The 25,479-nt window shown below is 38.2% G+C and overlaps 1 protein-coding gene across 2 annotated transcripts in view; it reads right to left on the bottom strand.

The window, feature by feature from the left end:
* The window catches only part of AMPH (amphiphysin), a 207,156-nt gene that overhangs the window by 62,849 nt on the left and 118,828 nt on the right, over positions 1 to 25,479 (bottom strand). The window contains exons 4-10 of one of the 2 annotated variants that reach the window (XM_063452081.1): positions 19,028 to 19,122; positions 17,489 to 17,584; positions 14,887 to 14,994; positions 13,303 to 13,329; positions 12,656 to 12,741; positions 12,016 to 12,091; positions 5,145 to 5,227 (exon numbers count right to left, since the gene is read on the bottom strand). In XM_063452081.1, coding sequence (XP_063308151.1) covers positions 5,145 to 5,227; positions 12,016 to 12,091; positions 12,656 to 12,741; positions 13,303 to 13,329; positions 14,887 to 14,994; positions 17,489 to 17,584; positions 19,028 to 19,122 — 571 coding nt within the window. The remainder of the gene's footprint in view (positions 1 to 5,144; positions 5,228 to 12,015; positions 12,092 to 12,655; positions 12,742 to 13,302; positions 13,330 to 14,886; positions 14,995 to 17,488; positions 17,585 to 19,027; positions 19,123 to 25,479) is intronic. The other variant, XM_063452082.1, reaches the window with a different exon arrangement.

Here is a 25,479-nt window from a genome sequence, read left to right as displayed (position 1 = left end):
GTTCAGATCAGGTGAACAAGGAGGCCATGTCATTAGACTTTCTTCTTTTATACCCTTTCTTGCCAGCCACGCTGTGGAGTACTTGGACGCGTGTGATGGAGCATTGTCCTGCATGAAAATCATGTTTTTCTTGAAGGATGCAGACTTCTTCCTGTACCACTGCTTGAAGAAGGTGTCTTCCAGAAACTGGCAGTAGGACTGGGAGTTGAGCTTGACTCCATCCTCAACCCGAAAAGGCCCCACAAGCTCATCTTTGATGATACCAGCCCAAACCAGTACTCCACCTCCACCTTGCTGGCGTCTGAGTCGGACTGGAGCTCTCTGCCCTTTACCAATCCAGCCACGGGCCCATCCATCTGGCCCATCAAGACTCACTCTCATTTCATCAGTCCATAAAACTTTAGAAAAATCAGTCTTGAGATATTTCTTGGCCCAGTCTTGACGTTTCAGCTTGTGTGTCTTGTTCAGTGGTGGTCGTCTTTCAGCCTTTCTTACCTTGGCCATGTCTCTGAGTATTGCACACCTTGTGCTTTTGGGCACTCCAGTGATGTTGCAGCTCTGAAATATGGCCAAACTGGTGGCAAGTGGCATCTTGGCAGCTGCACGCTTGACTTTTCTCAGTTCATGGGCAGTTATTTTGCGCCTTGGTTTTTCCACACGCTTTTTGCGACCCTGTTGACTATTTTGAATGAAACGCTTGATTGTTCGATGATCATGCTTCAGAAGCTTTGCAATTTTAAGAGTGCTGCATCCCTCTGCAAGATATCTCACTATTTTTAACTTTTCTGAGCCTGTCAAGTCCTTCTTTTGACCCATTTTGCCAAAGGAAAGGAAGTTGCCTAATAATTATGCACACCTGATATAGGGTGTTGATGTCATTAGACCACACCCCTTCTCATTACAGAGATGCACATCACCTAATATGCTTAATTGGTAGTAGGCTTTCAAGCCTATACAGCTTGGAGTAAGACAACATGCATAAAGAGGATGATGTGGTCAAAATACTAATTTGCCTAATAATTCTGCACTCCCTGTATGGTGTTATGTAATGTAGAATTTAAATGTATAGGTATACAAAATTATATTTACTAATGTAATAATAAGCTGCAAAATACTTATTTGCAGTACTAAACTAGAGTTTACAAACTGCTAGCATATTATAACAGCAAGAAAAAACTATTCAGCTGCTCAGGATTGCATTTTTGATTTGTAAGCAAAGAAGTATCTCCTTGCTTTGCTCCAAGATTGTTAAGCTACTCACCATATTATTCTGTGAACGTGTGAAAAAAATGGAATGATTAATGGTTACAAGAGTGAATAACAATACAATTGCATATATAGAGTATAGTGGATATAGCACTATATACGTGTGTGTATATGATGAATATATACAGGAATGTAGACAAATAAGACACAGCATCCATTTAAATGGATAGAAAAGAAACTCTTAATATAACATTTATGAGTTCCATAACTGTGGGATGTTGCAAATTTCCTCTTTCTGTATGACAAAAATACTCGTTTTAGCTCTATTTGGTCAATAGGACAAATTTCCATATTCAGAGGCCGGCAAATATGAATTGAGAAGAATACATGCTAGCATAAATATCTCACAACAAGGTGTCCAGTGATATGAAATGATCCTATTTAGACTACTGTGTCCTATATATTTGAAGTAGTAGGTTCAATACAATTAAGGAAAATTTAGCCAAGGAACAAGCTTTTAAAAGGAAGACATATTATAAATACAGTAAAAGCAATGAAAAGTAAGTGCGAACTTAAAGGAATACTGCAAGCACCATACGCACTACAGCCCACTGTAGGGATTATGGTGCCTGGAGCGCTATGGTGCCCTTCCAGAGTGATTTGTCAAGCAGTTTTTAGAATGTTTGACAATTTACCCAGGTCCTTCATCTACCATTTGGTCCGCTTCTTCACGAGAAGCCAAATGTCTTTCCTGAACTAAGCAGGTACAATACAGTACCACACTAATTAGCTGAAGGAGCCCAGCTGGCACTCTCAGCCAGTAAGAATGTCCCTGCTTGCCATGTGCTCAATGGATCTAACTGGATGCCCCTGCAAGAAGAATAAAGAAACAGAGCTGCAGCCACAGTGCCCGGAAAGACCTGGATAAGTTGTCAAACTGTTCTAAAACTGTATGACGGATTACTCTGCGAGAACTACTAAAATAGGCTGTGGAGTGTACATGTGTACATCAACTCTAAATACGTACTTGTGGCAGGGACAATATACCATCCAAAGTTGTATATATATGTGTGTGTTTATGTGCGAAGGGCAGTCATAAGATATTTAGGGGCCCCTTACACAGCCCCAGGACCCACCCCTGAGTCTGCCACACAGGTACCACCAGCGAGTCCTCCAAGAAAGATGCTGTGTGTGTATGGTGGATGCAATGTGTCTGTGTAAATTTGAGGGGAAGGATATGGGCTGTGGTGGTGAGCAGTTTTAAATATATATATACACACACACACACACACATATATATATATATATATATATATACAATGGTTTACTCCCTCCTACCTGCCATCATTACCTAGTAATCCAGTGGCACAATGCAATCTCCCAACTTGCTTGTAAAGGTAAGAGTGGGCCCAGGAGACTCCAGCTTCCACCTCCAGCAGGCGGCAGGTCCTTTCCCTCTAATGCGAGCCACGGCATTGTGCTACATCAGAGCATTGATCTGGTAATCTGAAGCAACGCTCTGACAGTCATGGCTCCTGAGAAGACCTGCTAGAGGTGGAAGGTAGAGTCTCCTGGGTCACTTCTTCCCTATTCTAGACCATATATATATATGACCTAAAAATCAAAGTACTAAGAGGGGGTTTTAAAAATACCCAAGAAAGAAAAACTTTTGAAACCAGAATGATCACATTGTTTAACAGCAAGAATAGAGGACTAAATATTGATTTGAGTTTCCTGTCCCACTACCAACACTTTACATGAACACTCCCCTCACATTATCTTACTGTTCTGTCACATGTATCAACATTTTAAAATGCATTCCAATATGTTTATTCTATCAATATATGTAGACATATGCTTCCCCATACTCTTATGCATGTATGCTTATATATGTGACTGTGCATTTCTTTGTGTATATGAGTTCACATGCATATATGTGTATGTATATGTATGTGTTCATGTGTTTATGCGTTTGCATATACATATTTATGTGTGTGTGTATATATAAAGTGTACCATCTTCTGCACTGTCTGCTTGTTTTTTTTCTCCCTCTTCCCCCTCATTCTGCTCTTCAGAAAGATATTTATGACCCTCCTCGAGAATAGTATCTATTTTCTAACAAACCTGTGTCTTATCTGCACTCATGTCGCTTTAACCCCTGTATCACAACTCCACTTTGAATTCTATGTGTCGTCTTGCTCAGAAATGCTTTAGACTTGAGAAAGGGAGGTTCTCCAGAAAGCTTGTCATTAAAAAAAATCTGTTAGTCCAATAAAAAAAGGTATTACAAGATACAAATTTGATCTGCTTTTTACATATATTTATATATATACTATTTTTTTTTTTACTTTTTGTGTGCATATATATATATATATATATATATATATATATATATATTTATTTGTATGTGTGTGTTATATATATATATATATATAACATATATATATATATATATATATATATATATACACATACATACATACACTATTTTTATTTTTTACTTTTTGTAAAAATGCGTTGAGGATTTTTTTTCTTTAAATTTCCTTTTTCCAATCCAAATTAATAAAGCAAGGTGTTTTATGCTTCAGTTTACAGGAAAGATTTTAGCAGACAGTGATAACCTTGTTTCAACAAATGCTGTTATAGAGTTTTAAATATAAGAAAAGACCCACTGGTTGATCAAGATAGCACTATTAACATCTCAAAGTTGCTGTTCATATATAATTACACAAAGAAAAATAAAGCTGTTTTCACACATTAACTGTGAGACTTTGATATTTTTAAAAGTGAGCAGCAATTGTACCAAACTTCTACCACTTTGTTTCCATAGACACCACAATGGCACAGTTCCTGATATAAAATTTTAATGTTTAATTTTTTTAACAAAAACGTATACAGAGAGCTGTACTTCCTTGCATTAAATCTAACATAGAAAAGCAATTAACAATTATTTGCTGGGGGAAGGGGAGGGCTAACCTGTCATTAGCCTGCTACCCCCTAACAATAATTGAGACAAAAAGCTAGCTATTTTGTAAGACATTTTTTAGTTCAGGTATAATCGGATAGTTTTGCTAGCCATCTCATAATTACAGAGGTTAGGTATTGAATGAGGAAATGAAAAGCATTGGATTTGCTTAAACCGGCAAGGGGGCAGGGCCAAACACAATTTTGGCCAATCAACACCTCCTCATAGAGATGTATTGAAGCTGTGGTTGTTCTGGTGACTATAGTGTCCTTTTAACCCCCTAAGGACCAAACTTCTGGAATAAAAGGGAATCGTGACATGTCACATGTCCTTAAGGGGTAAACAAAATTACTGATGTATTCGTATATTTCATGAAATACTTATTAAATGTCATATATTCGTAATTATGTGATATATCTCTGTAAATGTGAGCTGTAACACAGTAACATCTTATTTATTTTTTATTTATTACTGCTATTTATAAAGTACCAACAGATTCCACAGCGCTGTACAATTAGTGGAGAAACATACAATATACACAGACAAATACAAGAGGTTCTACCTGTTCCAACAAAGGTCTAGCAGTCTGAATACTTTTTTGCTAAAATTGTCATTTAAGGGGGCTAGCCTCAGTGTTCCAGAACAGGCTGCTTTCCTGTTCGAACTATTTTTGTTCCAGAGCAAGCTGCGTTCCAGTGCAAATCCCTAGTGTTCCAGAGGCCTTGATCCCTGTATCCAAAGGCCTTGCTCCCTTCCTTATATTAAGTTATCTGTTTTGTAATTGTTATTCTTTTGTGTTTCTTGCATATAATACACCTTTTATCTTTCATTTGTGTGTTAAAAATGTCTGTAATTATGTGAGATCTATGATAGAAACCACTTGATCATGCCAGATCTAACAAAGATCTATCAGTGTGAATGATATTTTGCCTTGATCATCATTTAAGGAATGCAGACATACACGGGTACTTACCTTGGCGCACCCTGGATGGTAAATGCCTTGTCAGAATGCTGCTCTCCTAATTTGGTCATTACTTCGTACAATTTGTGACAAAGCTGTCAAAAAAGGCAACAGTTAACACACACAGGGATTGTGGATACCAATATTAACCTGCAAGTAATGGCATAATTTTGAAAACAATACAAAACAGTACCTTCTATTGTGCGTGTGTTTTCATGATATATTGCATCAAATTGCACTCAAAAAAAAAAAATGGTATTTTGATGTACATCAAAACTTTTGAAAGTGTGTATGAATATTATCCGAATATTGGACTATTTTCTTATTTAGTTTCATCCGCTAGCTCTTCTAAAAGAAAATATTGTGTTTGAGGAGAATATTTTCTCATATAGGACTTGATTTTAATATTGTTAAACAAGCTTTCAAATTATTTTTTGCAGAACATTAAAGTATTTTTCATAGTAAATCATTTTCAAAGTTTAGTCAAAAATATTAAACCATTTAACAAAATGTATCCAACAATATTAAATCATGGCCATAGTGTAGTTTTAGTACTGCTGTGAAATATGTTTGGTTAGCTACACTAACACACATTTATTGGCGAATAATGATGATTATGTAATAAAATTTAACCTTTCTTGTTAACTACAAAATCACAAAAATAAGTCCTGCGCTCAAACTCCCACTACTCTTGGGCAGCAGCAACGACCATAGTACACATCAGCCCCAATACATACAGTAAAAACCAAAGAAAAAAAGTTACCGGTGCACGTCCTAAATCTCTATGCATATTTAAACAAATGGAAGTTATTTGGTAACTCCAATGACCATTAGATGCAAGCCCACTTGCCACGTCAAGGCAAACCTCTTAGGTGGGTCCTACACTGACTATTCACCTTGCTTCCTTGAGTTTCAGGCAAAGAAATATATAATGAGACAGAGAGGGGTGTTTTTCTAAACCCCTACATGCTTATTAACTCTTAATAGGAAACACATGAGGTGGACGGCAGCATTGTAACATGGCCGTGTGATACAAAAGTGAATTTGTGAAAAAGTGAAAAAAAAAAAGGGATACAGCTGTAGGTGGGCTAAATGTTCACCACAATCTTCTATGAACTACATTATATTTTGGGAAATTATGCCACATTCATATTGCATTGTTACACTGGCATTGTCACTCCCTCTGAAAACCGAGTCATTTCAGAAAGATAAAAATCTTTATGACATACTCATATTGACTGTGTTGAAATTTCCTTGAAATTTCAACCCAGTTGAGCGATATTCTGAGACAATATATATCCTTGTGTGTGGTTTTCATAATAATGGCCAATTTTTTGAATCAACTTAAAGATCCGAACCAATGGTGTTTAGACGCCGAAAATGTGTTCACGGATAAAGAGAGTTTTTATTTCCCAGGACACCCGCATTGAGACTAAATTTAGTCTTGTATCTAATGCCTGTGAACAGCAAATTAGGCTAGGGTGGGAAATTTCATCTATCCAAAATTACCTTAATAAATCTATGATCCCTAGGGGTCTTAGAATACAAGTTATGCCCAACATGCAAATGGAGGATACTGCCCTCCTAAAAGAATGGGAGGAAGCAGCTAATTTATGCTCCCGTACCTTCATGAATATCATCTGTAAGTTTGAGAGTCAAAGATTGGAACAGATTAACACTAATGTTAAAGAAGCAGTTGAGGCTGTACAAAATCACAAGGATGATCCATCCTTTGACTCACAAGAACTGAAACTTCAGCATAATTTGAATAAATATAAGGACACCATCAAAAATCGAAAACATAAAAAATTCATTAGGGATAATTTGGACTATAAAAATGGTAGGGTGTACAGGAAGTTCAATAGAAAAGTTGTACGTACAGACTCAGACCAATACTCGACATCGGAGTACGAGACCTCCGATACAGATACTGATGGTTCAAATACAAGTTCAGTACCCCCCAACACTACCCAAACAAGAGGCATTTTGAAAAAAGGAGTGGCTTTTTTAGGCCAAAACCCCCGAGAGGGGGAACCCCAATCACAATACAGGCAAACACGTTACAGGGGGAGGGCACGCAAACGGTATTAAACTCTAGTAACAAAGTCATCAATCTCTCTGATAAGGCACTCACTGAATCCCAGATCCAGGTTCTCGCAAAAGGGTTATCCTTTGTCCCTGTTCCTACATTCAACAAATTTGAATGGATAAAGGATATTCACCTCTTTGGGCGACGATTGGCCCTTCACAAATTCTTTCTCATTGAGAGAGAAAAAAGAGCTAAAGATCTGGGTTTCAGTATGAGGGAATATCAGTGCCTGAATGATCTAGTATCTCTACTAGATGAGAATGATGGCCCGGAGATGCTACCCTACACCGATTTACGAACCAAAAGCAAGTTTACCCCCAACATTAAAGATTACAAGAACATTGACATGTTCGTGGATTCCACCTGTAAGATGATACAAGATCTTAAGATGGACTCCCTTCAACTCCGACCACACAGTAACCTTTCAAGGACTGAATGGCAGGCCCTCTGTGATCTACAGGGAGATGACGATATTATCATCAAGCCAGCAGGCAAGGGGGGGAATATTGTGGTACAAAATAAAATACAGTATATACAAATGACTCAAAACATACTTAAAGACAGTACCACTTACAAAAAATTGCCCACAGATCCCTCAGCCAAATTTCTATCGCTCCTGAAAAACCTCTTGGATAAGGCCTTTGATGATGGTGTTCTGGGGAAGGATGAATACTCATTTATCTATGTAAAGTGTCCTACTGTGTCGACATTTTACTGTCTACCGAAGGTTCACAAACAGTATGAGAACCTGACAGGTAGACCCATTGTGTCCGGATCTAACAACCTAACATGTAAAGCAAGCATCTATATAGACAAGATCCTTCGCCCTTTTGTAGAGAAGCTACCCTCCTATCTTAGGGACACCAAAGACACTCTCAAATGCCTAGCCTCCACTACCCTTCCTAAGGATGCCATCCTGTGTAGTCTGGATGTAGAGGCTTTATATTCATCCATTCCACACTCTCTTGGATTAAGGCACACTAAGCACTACTTGGAAACCCGTGGCTCTAGACATCAATGTCACACTTATTTTGTACTAGACCTGCTGCAGTTTGTCTTGACCCATAACTTCTTTCTGTTTGATGGTCAATACTATCACCAGGTGAAGGGAACAGCTATGGGTACGTCTTGTGCCCCATCATATGCTAACCTGCACCTGGGATGGTGGGAGGAGAATGTGGTCTTCAGTGACACAAACAGTGAATACACCAAGTTCATCTTTATGTGGAAGAGATACATAGATGACGTCCTAGTGGTCTGGACTGGCACAAGGAATCATTTCACGTTGTTTGTGGAGAGCCTGAACTCCAATGACCTCAACTTGAAGTTCACAATGGAGATAGGGGGCTCTTCTTTAAATTTCCTTGACTGCACGTTCAGCACTACCTCTAAACAGACAATTGAAACAACTTTATTTAGGAAACCCACATCAACTAACACTATGTTGAGGTGGGAAAGTCATCACCCGACCACATTAAAGAGAGGCATTCCCGTGGGACAATATCTCCGGCTTAGAAGGAACTGTTCAAACTTGGAGGAATTCACCACTCAGGCTAAACTCCTAAGACTCAGGTTCAAGGAGAGAGGCTATCCCAATCGCTGTCTGAAGCAGGCATACCAGAGAGCTTTACACAGCGATAGAATGGACCTCCTCCAAGACAAATCGATTCCCAATGAGCAAACGCCGATTCGTTGTATTGCGAATTTCGATTCAGGCTGGGATCAGGCAAAAAAGATATTAGGGAGGTTCTGGCCACTCATATCACAAGACCCCCACTTTAAAGGAGCAATCACCCCTTATGTATCCCTTACAGCAAGGAGAGGTAGAAATCTAAAAGAGACATTAGTGCCCAGCCATTTATCCTCTAAAAAAGCTGGTTACAACTGGCTTTCTGTACAGGGTACATACAAATGTGGCAAATGTGTGGCGTGCAGCTACATTTGCAAAGACTCCAAACATCTCAAGGATTCGTGCGATCAAGTAGCCTGCAGTGTTAAGCAATTTTTTAATTGCCGCACTAAAGGTATAGTGTATCTCTTGATCTGTACATGTGGTCTCAGATATGTGGGTAAAACAATCCGCCCCTTCAAAAGACGAATCATGGAGCATATACACTCCGTGAGAAATCTGAAGGAAACACTCTGGAGACCCCAAAGGTGTGAGGTTCGCAGGTATTGAAAAGGTGACTGTAGGTCATAGAGGCGGTGACATGGATCACATTTTGCTTAAAAGAGAGTGTTATTGGATCTATAGGTTCAAAACTTTGGCCCCCAATGGTCTAAATGAGGGCTTTACATTCACTCCCTTTATTGAAAAATAACCACACCAAGGCAATCATTATACGATTATACCATATATGTACATATTATTTTTTATTAAGACTGTATATACTTTTGTTATCTTTATCCGTTATTTTTTTTTTCCTTTTTTCTAGCATCGGGGGTTCAGTTAAACCCTGTATATACACACTTATATATAACAAGCACTCCCCTGTTTATGTTGGTCTATCCCTCAGTGTCGCTGCAGAGAGGGACACGTATAAACTGGAACTTATGATACCATAATCAGCCCTCTGAGACTTGAGGACAGGTTTGGCTGTATAGTTCAGTGGACACTCTATCTGAGCTATTATTGCCCTCGTTCTAATACTGACACATTGGGAGATATGCTCGTATCAGCTATTTACAGGTCTGGCTGTATAGTTCTGTAGACACTCTACCTGAGCTATATTTGCCCTCTTTTTAATGCTGACACATTGGGACGTATGCTCGCACTAATATCAGCTATTTAACACATAACTGTGCTGAATCCTGATTCTATTCATTTACACCTATATGCTACCTTTATGTCTAATGACTATATACATCACGGACTAATCTCTTCAACAGTATGACACTGGCACTTGAGGAGTTAACCAGGTCTCGGTCATCTTATCAGCATAACCCTATCCCATTCCGGCACGTCATCTAGGGGAGTGGCTTGTTCGATTTCGGCCAATTTTGGCGCGGACGCATTGTATACGCCCATAGATTAGATTCAGTGTTAAGGGGTATTTAAGGAGCCCCCGAAGCTCACATACCTTTTGGTTAGCCTCCGAAGAAGGCGCAGATAGTGTCAGGCCGGCAGGGAGGATATCCGATGACACTGTTCTCCTCTATGATTAGCTAGTAAACTTAGAAAACTAAGCGAGTTATACTAGAAATCTGAAATTTGAGCTAGTTACACTAGAAGCAGGGGGGAAGGGGCGAAGGGTTATGTGTTGAGAATTCTGTTCATCACAGTTTGCCCTCTCCACGACAGATCTATTTTTCTGGCCCCCTGAGGCTGTGCTCTAGTAACCATATCGTTTTTTCAGATACATTGTATATATCCCGGACAGTGTTCAATTATATGGTACAATGACCTCGTTCTGTTATCCTCTGTTGTTACAGTTCCCCCCCAAGTATGCTATTTTTTTGCTACTTCGTTCACCCCCTCTGATTCCGGTTTTTGGTTTCAATTTGTGGGTGCTAACTGGAGGGTCCTCTGCATTTAATTGCAATTGCATCGAGATATCAGTGTACTTGAGAGATACTATACATGTTGGGGGGACTACTAAGTATCCTTCAGGTGTTTATTTTAGGATACTTTACCCCATCCAGCATGTTCTCTTGATTATATCCTCCCATTTTTTCATTTTTTATTACTTTTCGTTTTTTGCAATCCTATTGTAGGCATATTTTTTATACAGCATTTATTAAAGGTTATGTTTTATCCTCTGTATATATGCATGGATATTCACTAGGGGGCGCCCTATTTTCTCTTACCCACCAGGTCTGCTTTTCTATTTTTATACATTTTTGTAAGGGTTATCCCCTGGTCTGGTCGCCCCTGGACACACATGAAGTTGTTTCCCCTTGTTGGGAATCCAACTCATTTTTCTTCACCCATGTTGGGGGGTGGGGGTGCAGAGTGAAATGGTGCTAAAGTGATACTTTAGGGTTAAACCGTTTATGAACTGTTATAAGCCACCACCAGGACTTCCTGGCACCCGAGCACCTTCACTTTGATTAATCTGTTATGGAGCCCAGAGAGTTACTTCTAAGTTAATGCATCTCTATGAGATGCTGATTGACGCAGCGGAGCAATTGCCATGCATGTGTACTAGACCTCCAAACAAAATGTGTGTCAGCCAGTCGGTCCCGCAGACGGCGCACACATACCTCACTGGCATTGGCGTTTTAAGAAGGAGTAAAGGGGGCAGGCCAGTGATGCTATCAAGTCACTGGTTTCACCCAAAGGGTTTGCAGACTTACTGGCAGGTCTGTTTCAGTGCTCTCTGCAGGGTCCTAGTGCCCTGAGTGTCGCAAGAGCATGTCTAAGCATGTTGCGCTTGTGGTACAATTTTTGGAAACAGTTCCTTGGTGTCCCCAAGAGCATATCTCTATGCTGACTGAAAAGTACAGAGAACAGGAGATATGAAGCAATTGAAGGGATGTTTTTGTTTCTCCTCCTTGTTTGCAATGGCTGAACAGTATTATAATGTCAATTGGGAAACCTTTAAAATGAATATAAAAGTATACAGAGCATCATCTTAAAACAAGTTAACACAAATAGTTGAGATTATATGTATATATATATATATATATATATATATATATATATATATAGATATATATATATATATATATATTTTTTTTTATGTTTTATTCAATCATGTAAATTCCAGAGAAGTAGTTTTAAAATATTAGTTAATTATAATATTCTAATTCTTGAAATTCACTTGTAATGTTGGTAAATGAGTTTTGACTTACCCCTGTGATTTCCTTGTGGAACTTTGACTCCAAACTTGATATGTTTTGGAACGTGTTTACGTAGAAACCAATGCGTCTTTATAATTGAGAAGTCACAGTTGAAAGCATAAACAAAACAGATGGAGATAATTATAGTTAAGCATTTCCATGAATGAATACAAACTCTTCATAAATGTGAGGCAACCTGCAACACTTCAGCACTAAATGATGTGCAATTCCTGAGTCTTATCCAAAATAGGCTGGCAATAATGCAATGTTGCATTGCAACATCAAGAGGATGCTGGCAATTATAAATGCATGAATGAAATGATCAACACAATTAAAAACATTCCAGAATTCTAAAGTTGGATCTATGATTAGGTTCAACCATTAGCAGCTGTAGGTTTGCATAACTAAAATATCAGCAAACACAGAAACTCATATTCTACTAGAGGTGTTTTTAATATGATCCCTGATTGTAGGTGCACCATTCTAAGCAGTGCAAATGGAGACCTAGTTTACATTGTTCACGACCAAAGACACCATTCAATATTTAAAACAACATCCACATATGGAATTTTTACCCAGCATACTTTATCAGCTCTTATGATCAAATAATTATACATAATGCTTACTAAGGTTATAAAAAGCTATGCTATACCTGGACCATAATGAAGGCAGTTCCTCTTGGAGGTCTGTATTGAAATCTTCGAATACCTTCTGAGCTTTTTGAAACTCCTCTTCTGCCTAGAGTAGAATCAAACATGTCATGTAAGTTACTATAAGCTTGATAGTTTAACATCTACTATTTTTTGTATTCTGCAATGTAAAAAGACATTCTAAGCACCCTAACCTATAAAGTTTATTGTTGTGGTTTTAGTGCAAGGAATCTTTGGTTACAGTCCCTATAGTTTCCATTACATTTTTCAAACAGTTTGACATACATGGAGTCTCTCTCGGCATTCAAAATGCAAAGATAATGAGTGACTTTCACTTCCATATTATCTATGGAAAATGATAGTGATAGAATGCAAGTACTGGAGGTGGCACAACACTCAGGAATGGCTTGACAGAAAAGAGGGAGTTCACGTAAATTTCTTTCACCATAACCACTACAGTGCGCTCTAGTGCTGTGGTGCTTAGTGTCCCATATCATCTAAATAAAGCTTTGGCTAATGGAATATAGAGCACATTTCATTGTACGAGAGGTCGTATTCATCGGGTACAGTTTTGATTTGGAAAAGGGTAAAGGAAGCACCGATTTGCAGCAATTCAAGAGGAAAAACAGTACTTTCTACTACTACTTACAAGATTGCACACAATCCGTGATGTCTGCTGATAGGAGCACAAGTCAAGAGGGAAAAATTTAAGATGTTACAGACTGTAGACAGGCCATGCTACTAGTTGCTGTGACCTCTAGAATAAAGTGTGCAGAATATGTTGCTCGTTGTGCATGTATGTGTTTCTAGTCATGTATTTTATATACCTGCGAATAGCTAGTTAGTATGTCTACATGTGTGAGCTGCTATTTATATATCTGGAGTATGTGGCTAATTTGGCATGTGTATGTGAGAGTGGGTAATCATGTGGGTGTGAAAGGTTTTGGCTTCTATATTCTGGGGGAATTTGCACTGCTTTTTAAGTAATTTATCTAAAAACCTTAGAATTCAGGTTGGTATATATCCTATCAATACATTCTGATCACAGCCTCACCAGGAAGTGTATAGACTAAAATATATACTTACCTAATGTCTCTATCCCATCTCACCCAAGCAGAGAAGTTTAGCGTGCATCTAACTGAGACCAATGGTACATGCCAGGAGTTAGAATTCTCAACTGCTTTGCCAACAACATAGCAGTAAACCCCATGAAGGTTTGCTAGATACCTTATTATCTATACATTTGAGCACAACTGACGAATCACACTCAGCAGATACAATTCTATCCATTTTGATGATCCAGCACTCAAGTGAATAGCATAAAGTAGCTTTATTGGGGCAAACACACAGCAACGTTTCGAACCGAGCGGATGGAATCTTTGCTGTGTGTTTGCCCCAATGAAGCTGCTGTTATGCTATTTACTTGAGTGCCTGGATCATCACTTTATTTTACATATTCAATGTGGGGTCTGGCCTGCCCCTGATCCAGTGAACCGTTTTAGCCTGGTGAGTGCAGTCTCCTTCAACTTACTAGTAAGGTATGGTGGTCATGGCGAGTAAACATTAAGCATTCCAAATGTTTATTTTTCCTTACAAATAGATCCCATTTTCTGTTGGACTGTGTCTCAACCTGAAACTTCTTTATTTAGCTTTTCATTTTTCGAGAGCTGATCAAATTACCAAACAGAAAGTTGCACTAGTTTTACATCAACAAATTTAGTTAGAGTTGAAATCTGTGGTCATGAATCTACCCATGGGTCAAAATATACCCATCATTGTCTCACTGTGTAATGTGACCTTGATTCTGCTGAAGGCACATCACAACCGGTGCATTCATGTGACAAGCTGCCAAGCAGCAACTCATTCAGTCTGCGCTTTATAAAACATTAACAAGATGTGTAGCCAAAAAAAATATTATTTTATTCTACTAGCTTATTCAATTTACCAAAATAAATCCTTTTTAAATAATATAAATATACGCATACACATTTGCTTTTCTTCATTAAAAATTATAGCTCTAATGGAAAGTAATCAGCTAAAGTAACAGCCTGGGTCCCACATGGATCATCACTATCACCTGTAACTTCTCTAATTAACTTCTGTATTAAACATCTGGTAGAAAGCATTCTAGCTAGAAGCCTACATTTCCTTCAATACATGCAGATCCACATGGGAGCATCAAAGGACTGCCGGAAACAAGCAGGCTACAGAAATATTTGAGGACTTTCATTACCTTTGTTATCCTTCCTTCATCTCTTCTCTTGGAGTTCTGTAAAGCTTCCAAGTGATGCCTAGCACTGTCATAATCAACCAGTTTTCGACTTCGCTTGGCAATTCGACTCTGTTAAACATATAATACGTTAGTGCGGACATAATTTATTTATTTTTAATAAACAGGTCAAATACAATAATATATCACCTAATGGATTGGTGTAATTTATTAATAGACACTGCTCTCACATTTTATTTCTCCTACTTCAAAATTATACAATCAATTGTACAATTTAGACTACATATAAATATATCCACATTTAAAAGGTGTATTCACTAAACCCCAAAATGTAGAAGACTAGAATCCAAATAGTCAAGTTAAAAGACAACATCTGATTTGGAAAATGTATCCAAAATGGCTCAGCTTTCCTAAATTTTGCCATTTGGTTTCCAAATTGGTACATTTAAACATATAATAAATAAAACCCCACACAGTAACTATCATACCTCCCAAGTGTCCCTATTTGGATGGACAATTCCTATTTTGGACCCATATTCCTGTGCCTGTGGACCCTTCTATCCTTTATGTCCCTATTGATGGTTTGTGTCTGAGTGTAACACAGAACTTTCTGGCTTAGCTATAAGGGGCAATTCTCCCTACCTGTTTCCTTTGCCTAAAGCACCAATACTTGGGTGGTGCATGCCGCTAACTGTACTTGGCAGAGTAGGCACCTGCCTACCTACACAAAGAGGATGCCTACTCTGCCCCAATGTATTCTTGTCCGGACTGGAGGGGAGTGCAGGCGGTGAGGGATCCCTATACTTACTGTGCTGGCAACCGGGATATGACAACATCCCAGCATCAGCATCTCTAGAGGGCGCACATGGGACCTGTGCAGGGTGAGCACAGTTATTTCAGATCCAACCACTGGCTAAACTTAAAAAAAAGAGTATGTATACTCGGATCCCACTAATTTATGCACAATGTACTGTACAATTGTCATACCAAAGTAACTATGTATGAAAAAAAAAACCTAATAAAAAATTACGTTTATAAAAAAAAATGTATGTATGAATAATTGTGTGTATGTGGGTAATTGTGTGTGTATATATGTCTGTGTGTTTGTCTGTGGTTGTGTGTGCACATGTAAATGTGAGTGTGTTTAGTAGCTGGCTCCTAATTTGGTATCCTTAAATCCCACATAAGGATAGCAAAACATTAGTTATCTGCTAAACAAGTGAAAGATCTTCATTTTGATCTTTCTGCTGTTTTGTAGACAACTCCCCCATTTGTGATTTTTTTTCTTTTTTTATGTGAGAGTTCCATATTTAAGTATATCAAATTAGTGCACTGTTTAGCAGATAGTTCCTTTATTTGGTGCCCTTAAGTATGGCAATCTTACATAAAGATAGTACACAGGGAAGTTATCTGCTAAACGTGTAAAAGATAAAAATAAAGAGGTGCCATGAGCCAGCCCAGAACAAGAATTCTATGTGGTCAATGTCAATATTGTGCAAATTTGGTGTCTGACGTCACCAGGCATAGTACATTATCTACCCTCCCAAATTTAAAGTTAATTTCACTTTTTAAATTAAAATAGCTGAACTTAAAACATGGTTCGCTTGCCGGGTGCTTTACTGAACACTAAATTTTAGCAAATTAAACCTTATTTTAATCATTTTCTTTAACCCTTTATAATGATTTAATTTGTTGAAAAATATTTATATATATATATATTTTTTTTTTTTTTCAAGTTTTATGTACTTTTTTCATATATTAATATTGTGTATCTAAAATATTTAATCATTTAAAAAGCATATCAAATATTAAAATGAAACCATAAAGGATCACTATAGTGTCAGGAAAACAAACTCCTTTTCCTGACACTATATCATCCTTGGGACCTCCCCACTCTCAGGGTCCCCCTCCCTTGGCGCTGAAGGGGTTAAAACCCATTCAGCTACTTAACCTTAATCCAGCGCCGGGCTCCCTCGGCGCTAGTGACCTCTCCTCCCCCGCCGTCAGCTCCCAAGTGGAGCGGAATGCGCATGCGCCGTAACAGTCGCGCGAGCATTCAAACAGTCCATAAGAAAGCATTTCTCAATGCTTTCCTATGGACGTTCTACACGCTGGATGCAATTTTCGCATCCAGCGTTGCAGAAGCGCCTCTAGCGGCTGTCAGGAAGACAGCTATAGAGGCTGGATTAACCCTGCAATGTAAACATAGCAGTTTCTCAGAAACAGCTATGTTTACATCTGAAAGGTTAAAACATGAGGGACCTGGCACCCAGAACACTTCATTGAACTGAAGTGGTCTGGCTGAATAATAGTGTCCCTTTAATTTAATTAACCTCAATTTTTCAGTTTTGGTGGATTGTGAATATTTTATTTTCCAATTTGCCTATTTGAAAAATTTTACATTTACTAAAATAATCCCCTCTTATTTTTTCCACAATCACAGTCATCTGTAATCAGAAATACATAAAATAGTAACATAGCATACCAAAATGCCCTTTATAAAATTATAGTTAAAATAAAGTACAACAAATAAATGGAACATTTTTCACTATTTCCATAATTAAAAAAAAAACAAAACAGCTAATTATACTTCTATATAACATACCTTTATGTCGGGAAATTGACCTAAATATGTATCGAGTGTTAACAAGGCTCCATCCACAAGTTTCTGATGAAAATCTTCCCAAAGTACATCACATTTCTGTAAGAAAATAAAGTTAACAGAACATGTGAAAGGATCTGTCAAAGCAATAAAATAATTAAATGACCACTCCTCAACAATAAAGCACTTGCTGAAGTGCATTATGGGTGAGGAGTACCCCATTACAAAAAAAAGAACTTGATAAAGTGCCAAAGTATATGAGAAATCTGCATTTTTATTATTAAATAATGAACTACCCCAAATAGCCAGGGAGGTTTCTTCCCGCATCCACTTAAGCGTGCCTGCCTCCCTCCCTCCCCCCACCATATCTGCTTTTTAGACGTCAGGTCAGAATTTAGTGCGTGTGCATGCATTCACGATAAGAAGCCTCTGATATATATATCTGTTATATATTTTCCAGGGGAAATTGGGAAGCATTCAAAGGCTGCAGTCCATACATATTGCAGCTTTTGCAAGCTCTTTTAACATATACCACAAATGACTACATGTATGTAAAATACATGCACATATTCCTTGGGGGTATATCTACTAAACAGTGATTTTTATTTTCTTTATAATTTTACCTGTGGAGTGGTCCTCTATTAAATAAATAGCTGTCACTCCGAAGAGCCTGTATCTTGTAGCCTGTTTGCAAAAAATGTTTCAGCCTATTGGTAATAAAAGCTGCTACCACCGATACCAACAACTCTTCTATTAGCAGCTTGCTGGTTAAGCAAGCAGGTTTATCCTGTGTAGTATGTAGCAACAGGCAGGTAAACCGTAAAACATGGTGACAGGGTTGGAACAAGAATTTTTGTTTCAATAGGATGTATAGGAATTTTGTTCTCATTAACCACTTTCCACCGGGTCAAGTGGTTGGTATTACGTTTTTGGGAGGTTAGTGGCAGGCAGTTGGTGTTGAGTAGCGATAGCGAAATACTGGTTAGCCTCTTTCATAGAAAATAACAGGAGCCATTAGGTGCTACTTATTAACTGGTTTTGAGTAGTGACAGCCGGTACCTCACTGTTGCTCTTAATGTGTGAAAAGTTGCCGTAGACACAGATTTGCATGCAGTATAATATTGAATCATTTTAGTTATTCAGGCTTAATATGCTTAATATGTAATATGAATTCCAACTGAGTTAACTCTTTCTCTGAAGTTTTTCTTTCTTCTTCTTAACTGGGCTTTTTTTTCTGAATTTTTCAACCCAGTCATTGCTTAAGAAGCTGGATCCATTGATTTATTGCATTTCATGTACCACCGGCATCAAATGAACTTCATACTCAGTTGATGGTATACATACATACATATATCAATGTTCTGTGACACACATATGTGTTTTGGGATGGAAACTCACAAGAATGCTTCTCTTATTTTAGGGTTTTTCACTTACAATAAATCTGTTTGCTAAAATATTTTAAAAACAAAATAGTGTAACCTATTTAATACACAAGTGATGTTTAATATTTTTAATATTTTCTTGTTGGAGTGTATTACTTACCTCCCCCACAATTTTGACATCATCTCTTCCATACCATTCAGGTTCATAAACTTCATGCAAAGATTCAGTAAGTTTTAAAGAAGCCTCCTGCATACCTGATAACCATACAATATGTAAAAATAGTTTAATACAATTTCAATGCGTAACATTACTGCAATTTAACAACATAATCAAACTGTCTCCATAATGTTTACACCAAAGGTCAAGCAGTATTTTACATATTTATTTTGCAAAGGTTCTAGCATCTATTTTATGTAATGTGTTTTTTTCTGCTAAAGAATGGACTGTTAGACTAGACAGCACAGATTAGGAAAATCTTATTTAAGTAAATATATTTTCCAAACTGATTCATTTAGTCTTCACGTTGCAGGCTGGTTTAAAAATACTGTACTGTGGTTTACAATATAGAGAATAAACTTGTATTTACTTGCACAAGATGCAAATCAGGCAGAAATTATTAAAAGGCTTTGGGCATGCATTGTACTTGCCAGCGTACTAAAGTTCTATAATTGTACACAGCAGCATATAAATATTGAATGCCCTGACTCACAATAAATACTAGCATAATAAAACAAATATATATATTTATACTCTCATATTGAGCTGCTTGTTCCAATGTATACACTACATACTATGAATATTCCTGTTTAAACACGTAGGCTTTTATTAGCCCTTAGTCCTGCAAGAAAAATAATTATGTAGAGAGTATTGTTAAATGTGCTTGATAATTAGTTGAGTGATTGTAATACATTTTTAAAAGGATGCTACCTGCAACGTTTTGTGTTTTTGTATATTAAAGAAGAATTAAAGGACTTCTGTTTAGTGATCCGGACTAGAAATAATACATGTGATAGAACCATGCTATCAGCAATAAAAGAAAAGCGAAACACGATTGTCATCACGTGGAAGAGTTTGGGTCAGCTGGCAGATGTGATTTCACATCTAATAAATAATTTGTATGCAGACAGAGTGAAACACTGGTGTTTGGCAGCTAGATCTATTAGTAGGAATGGAAGAACTGCAGATCCATATATGCTGCTATTTCTAACTAAAATAGTTTTTATATAAAATCGCAAGAGAAAATATTGGAGGGGGAATTTCAAGCATTTTTGGTTTCAGGTTAAGTTCAAAGTGTGTGTGTTCCATCTACCAAGAAGAGGGTCACACTCAAGGATTTGTATTGAAAGTAAAGTACATGCTATATATATATATATATATATATATGCTAGCTATATAATATACATATATTATACAGCTAGTGCATAATACAATTGACGTTCCAATCTTAGTGAGACTTTTATCCATATCTTTATTTGAGGCCTCTGGAGTACGCCTCTTCTTGATAGAGATAGGTATATATATATATATATATATATATATATATATATATATATATATATATATGTATATATATGTATATATATATATATATATATATATATGTGTATACAGACACTCCTCACTTACTGACTGGGTTCCGTTCTGATGCGCTAGCGAGCATGTGCAAGAGAGCAGGTCTACGTTCGGGGGAATTCCCCTGAACATAGACCAGTTCACTAGCGCAGGGAATCCTGCAAATCTATGTTTTGGAAAACTTTCCCGAATATAGACCAGCTCTCTAAAGTGGGGAATCTCTTGAATCCCCACGCAAGAGAGCTGGTTGTAAGTGCGAACCATCATAAAACAGATCATAAAGTGAGGACCACCTGTATATGTATGTATATAATATCTCTCTAAACTGCCATAACACCACAGCCGGCATAACCTGTCACAGAGCCAATGAACCCCATTTCTGGCAGGTCGTTTCCTAGTAACCTAATAATGCCTGCTCTTATGAAATTAACCACTTATTTAGGTAATCCTTCCTCGTGGGACTTTCTCACAGTTAAATAAGGCCCTGGAATGATGCATCTTTGACAGAGATGGTGCAAATCCACATATATATATATATACATTTTTATTTATTTTTTTCCACTGCATCAGAATGAAGATATCCTGGTTTAAATCACAGTCAGACCACCTGACCAGTTATTGTCACTAGATGAGAGCACTAACAATATACACCTGCTTGCCTCAATAATATGAGAGTAACACAAATCAAACATCGTACATGAGCCATGAAAAGGAAGAAATTACTATACCCACAGAAGGTTGCCAAACTGTGTCTGTGCCCCAAGTTGGCATAACAGATTTAAGAAAAAATATCATAGAAAACCGGAACATCAGACTTGACTACCAAAGATCACTGGACATTTGTCACCAGACAGTATACTGGCAGTGGTTAATGAGGCACCATCAACAATCCCAACCAACACTGTCACAGAGACCAACAAGCGTATATATGGCACAGCAGTTGCGTACACACAAACCATGGGGCCCCGGAGCGAAAATGATCCGTGGCCCTTCCTATTCCCCCCCGGACATACACAAACACACACTCACACATACATAGATACACACACATATACACATAGACACATACATACAGACAGGCACACATATATACATACAGACAGACACACACAGACACATACATACAGACACACAGACAGGCACACAGACACATACATACAAACAGAGAGGCACACATACAGACACATACATACAAACAGACAGGCACACATACAGACACACATACACACATACAGACAGACAGGCACACATAGAGATACACACACATACATACATACACACAGACAGGCACACATACACATACATACAAACAGAGAGGCACACATACATACAAAGACACATACATAAAAAAACAGACAGGCACACATACACACAGGCAGACACATACAGACAGACAGACACACACATATAGACAGACACACACACACACAGGCAGACAGACACACATACATACACAGACAGGCACACACACACACACATACATACAAAGACATACATACAAACAGGCAGGCACACACACACAGACAGACACACATACATACAGACAGACACACATACATACAGACAGACACACATACATACAGACAGACAGGCACACACATACAGACAGACACACATACATAAAAACACACACACACACAAAATGTTTAAGTCACCCTCCTGTTTCCTACCTTTAAGATGCAGGAGGGTGACTTTCCCTGGGGTCCAGTGGTGGCTCAGGTGGATGGGAGTCAGAGTTCCCACTCTGACTCCCTCTGCTTCCTCTCGCGCGGCTCTCAGTGTTAGCTGGGAGGAGCGACGTGCGGTCACTTCCTCCCAGCTTGCGATCTCATCACAGGGGGCCCGGTCGCGCTGTTAAAGTGCCCAGTGCTAACCGGGCCCCCTGACAATCCACATCCATCGGGTGGCCCTGACAGCATGGGCCACCAGATGGACCCCTTGGACTGCGGCCCCGGCGGTTTGCCGCATGGGCCGGGGCCTCAGAAGATGATGGCAGCAGATACCCGGTCACAGGGGTCTGCAGGGGAGCCGGGCACCCTGGAGTGGCGGGCCCGGTCGCAGCTGCAACCCCTGCGACCGTGGTATGTACGCCGCTGTGCCACAGCAGTAGTGGTAACAAGCTTGACTACAAGGTGAGGCTGAAGAAGAAACAACACTGCCCACAGAGACTAAAATTGGAAGCCAGTAAGCTGGTTCATCTTACAGAGGTGGAAAGATCAAGGATAGATCCTGGTTACTGATGAAATACAAGAGTATACCCGTATTGGAAGCACTGGAAGCCGCTTAGCACTAGTGACAGCAGTGGCAAACAGACTGAGCAGATACACCAGAGAAGCAGAGGCTTAAATGCCCTATCTATTAACAACCATCCAGGGTTTAACTACAGTTGTAGCATAATGGCACAAGCCACCCAAGACCCACCCATAAAGAAGCATCACATAACACGAAGGCCTAGTATCTACTAGACCTGAAAGACAACCACTACTTGATTTTAGAACCAGAACCAATCACTCCAACAACTAATAGTCCACATGAAGAGTTGGTCAGGACATAACACGATTCCCACCTACTGAAAAAAGAAACAAACAATGCTGCATGAATGCCAATTAGCACAAATGAACTGGCTACTAGGAACAGGCTCCCACAAGGCAAAACAATACTTGTCATGAAGTACCATCACAAGGAAACAACTCCATACATCTATTGACCAATCATCGGTCTCCCCATAAAATGAAAGGTCCTGTCAAGCAGTTTAGCCTCCCAGATCAATGGGCATATAAGTCTATAATTGAGGAGTACAAAGCAGGGTATGGAAACAACACCAGAAGCTCAAAAAACAGCTGTTTGTTTACAAACCAGTCACATGGGATTTGAAGAACAGCCAAACTAATCTGTGCACAGCCTGGCTTGACTAAAATAAAGCCACAATGCCACACACATGGAAACTAGAATGCTTGCAAGGTCAACAAGACACTAAGAGCCTTTTTCAAGAACTTGTTGGGCAAGTAAAGAACTCTAGAAGCCAATTTCAAGAACATTTACACAAGTGAATATCAAATGTGGCATAAACCAAGGTGATGTGCTACCCCTGATGCTGTTCTACATAGTCCTCAAATGCCTCAGCCAGAATATCATGAAGAGTGGATATGGATAATATCCTACCATCAGCCACCTACTCTACATGGACGACATCAAGCTGTATGCCAAGAGTAAGCAAGGGCATCAGAATATCCTTCAGACTGGATAAGTGTGGGCAGAGAGACAATGATCCAAACTGTTTGACTCCTTATACTTGGGCATGTACCAGGGAACTCTTGGCACTGTGCCCACTACAGTGAGCTGTGGTGGTTATGCTGCTTGGAGTGTTCCTTTAATCCTGTAATGTGTGCATTCTGTGCACAACATACAACAGGCACAGATGGATATAGATAGCTGCACCATAAGCCCTCATCTATACTTTTCTATACTATACTATACTTTTCTGGATGTCTTTCCTACCGAAAGAGTTAGTTTGCATGAACAGATCTACATACTTTCTTCACATTTGTTACACCTTTTTGTTACTGTGGTTTAGGAGGAGACAGGTCCTTACTCAATTAACTTTAACTTTATACCTAGTTGAACCTCAGAACTCAAACTTAATCCGTTTCAGAAGGCTGTTCGAATTCGAGAACCGAATAAACATTTCCCATAAGAATTAATGTAAATGTGATTTATCTGTTCCAGACCCCCACAATTACAGCATTTTAACACAAATGGTATGGTTTAATAATGCCTTACATGCATACATTCATATAGAAAAAATAATAATAAACCCAGTGTACAGTAAATGAAAAGAAAATGTAACTTCACTTTACCTGTTATGATGAGAGTTGACGGCATATGTGGAAAGGAGAAGATATTATAGGTTGGATGGGGATAGGAAATTCTGGCATTTCAAATGTGTCTTAAGGGAGACATAGCTTTATAGTTGAAAATGTTGGTGGCATGGTTTTTTGTTCGACTACCGAATTGTTTGGGTAAGGGACCGTTCGATTTCTGAGGTTCCACTATATTCCCTTTATAACTGCTTTAGCTAACCTATCTATCAATGCTGCTATATGTAATTTGAAATAAATGTGCTGTGATTTCTAAGAATGCTATTCGAATACCACACTAATGTAGGATGCACGATAGTAGTTATTATTTTGTACGCAGTACATGATGTCATCAAATGTTGTATTCCTGTTTGTAAAAACTGATGTGTACTATTAATATTTGTGTTACTTATTTAAAAATGCAAAATAAAGAATAAATAAGTAACATTTATTTGTGTAATATTTTATATAAATGCCTTACTTTTTGTGTACTTGCAAATTTGTTACTAGTTACCACTCATTTACAAAATGTGTATCTTATTTATGTTGCCATAACACAATCTAACATAGGCCTCAAGTTTTAATATTGTTGGATAAGCTTTCCAAATGATTTTATTTCAACACATTATAATATAAAAATATCACAAAATGTAAATATTTTTCATAATATCAAAACATTTTAAAAGTTTATCCCAAAATATTAAATAATTTGAAAAGTTTACCCTACAATATTATTACATTCTACAATATTAAGTTGACGCTCAAAAATAAATTTGTCAGTCAACATAAAACAACCCTACATTTACAATGTATGGTCCACTATCTCCTAACGAAACAATAAGTGTGAAAGCAAAAGTCAAGAATATGAGAACTCTGAGAACAGACACATGCTTAGAGAAACAATGCTTGCCATTAAGTAAATCACTGCTCCCGTCACAAATAGTCTGTGCTCACTTGTTCCATTATAAAGTTAACCTATACCATTTGCATATTATTATTATTATTATTATTATTATTATGATATTTATATAGCGCCATCAAATTCCGCAGCGCTTTACAATGGGTGGACAAACTGACATGTAGTTGTAACCAGAAAAGTTGGACACACAGGAACAGAGGGGTTGAGGGCCTTGCTCAATGAACTTACATGCTAGAGGGAGTGGGGTAAAATGACACAAAAAG

The sequence above is a fragment of the Pelobates fuscus genome, chromosome 4 (genome assembly GCF_036172605.1).
Source record: "Pelobates fuscus isolate aPelFus1 chromosome 4, aPelFus1.pri, whole genome shotgun sequence".
Lineage (NCBI taxonomy): Eukaryota > Metazoa > Chordata > Amphibia > Anura > Pelobatidae > Pelobates > Pelobates fuscus.
The sequence above is the reverse complement of the archived record's forward strand: the minus strand, read 5'-3'. Positions and strand labels throughout refer to the sequence as shown.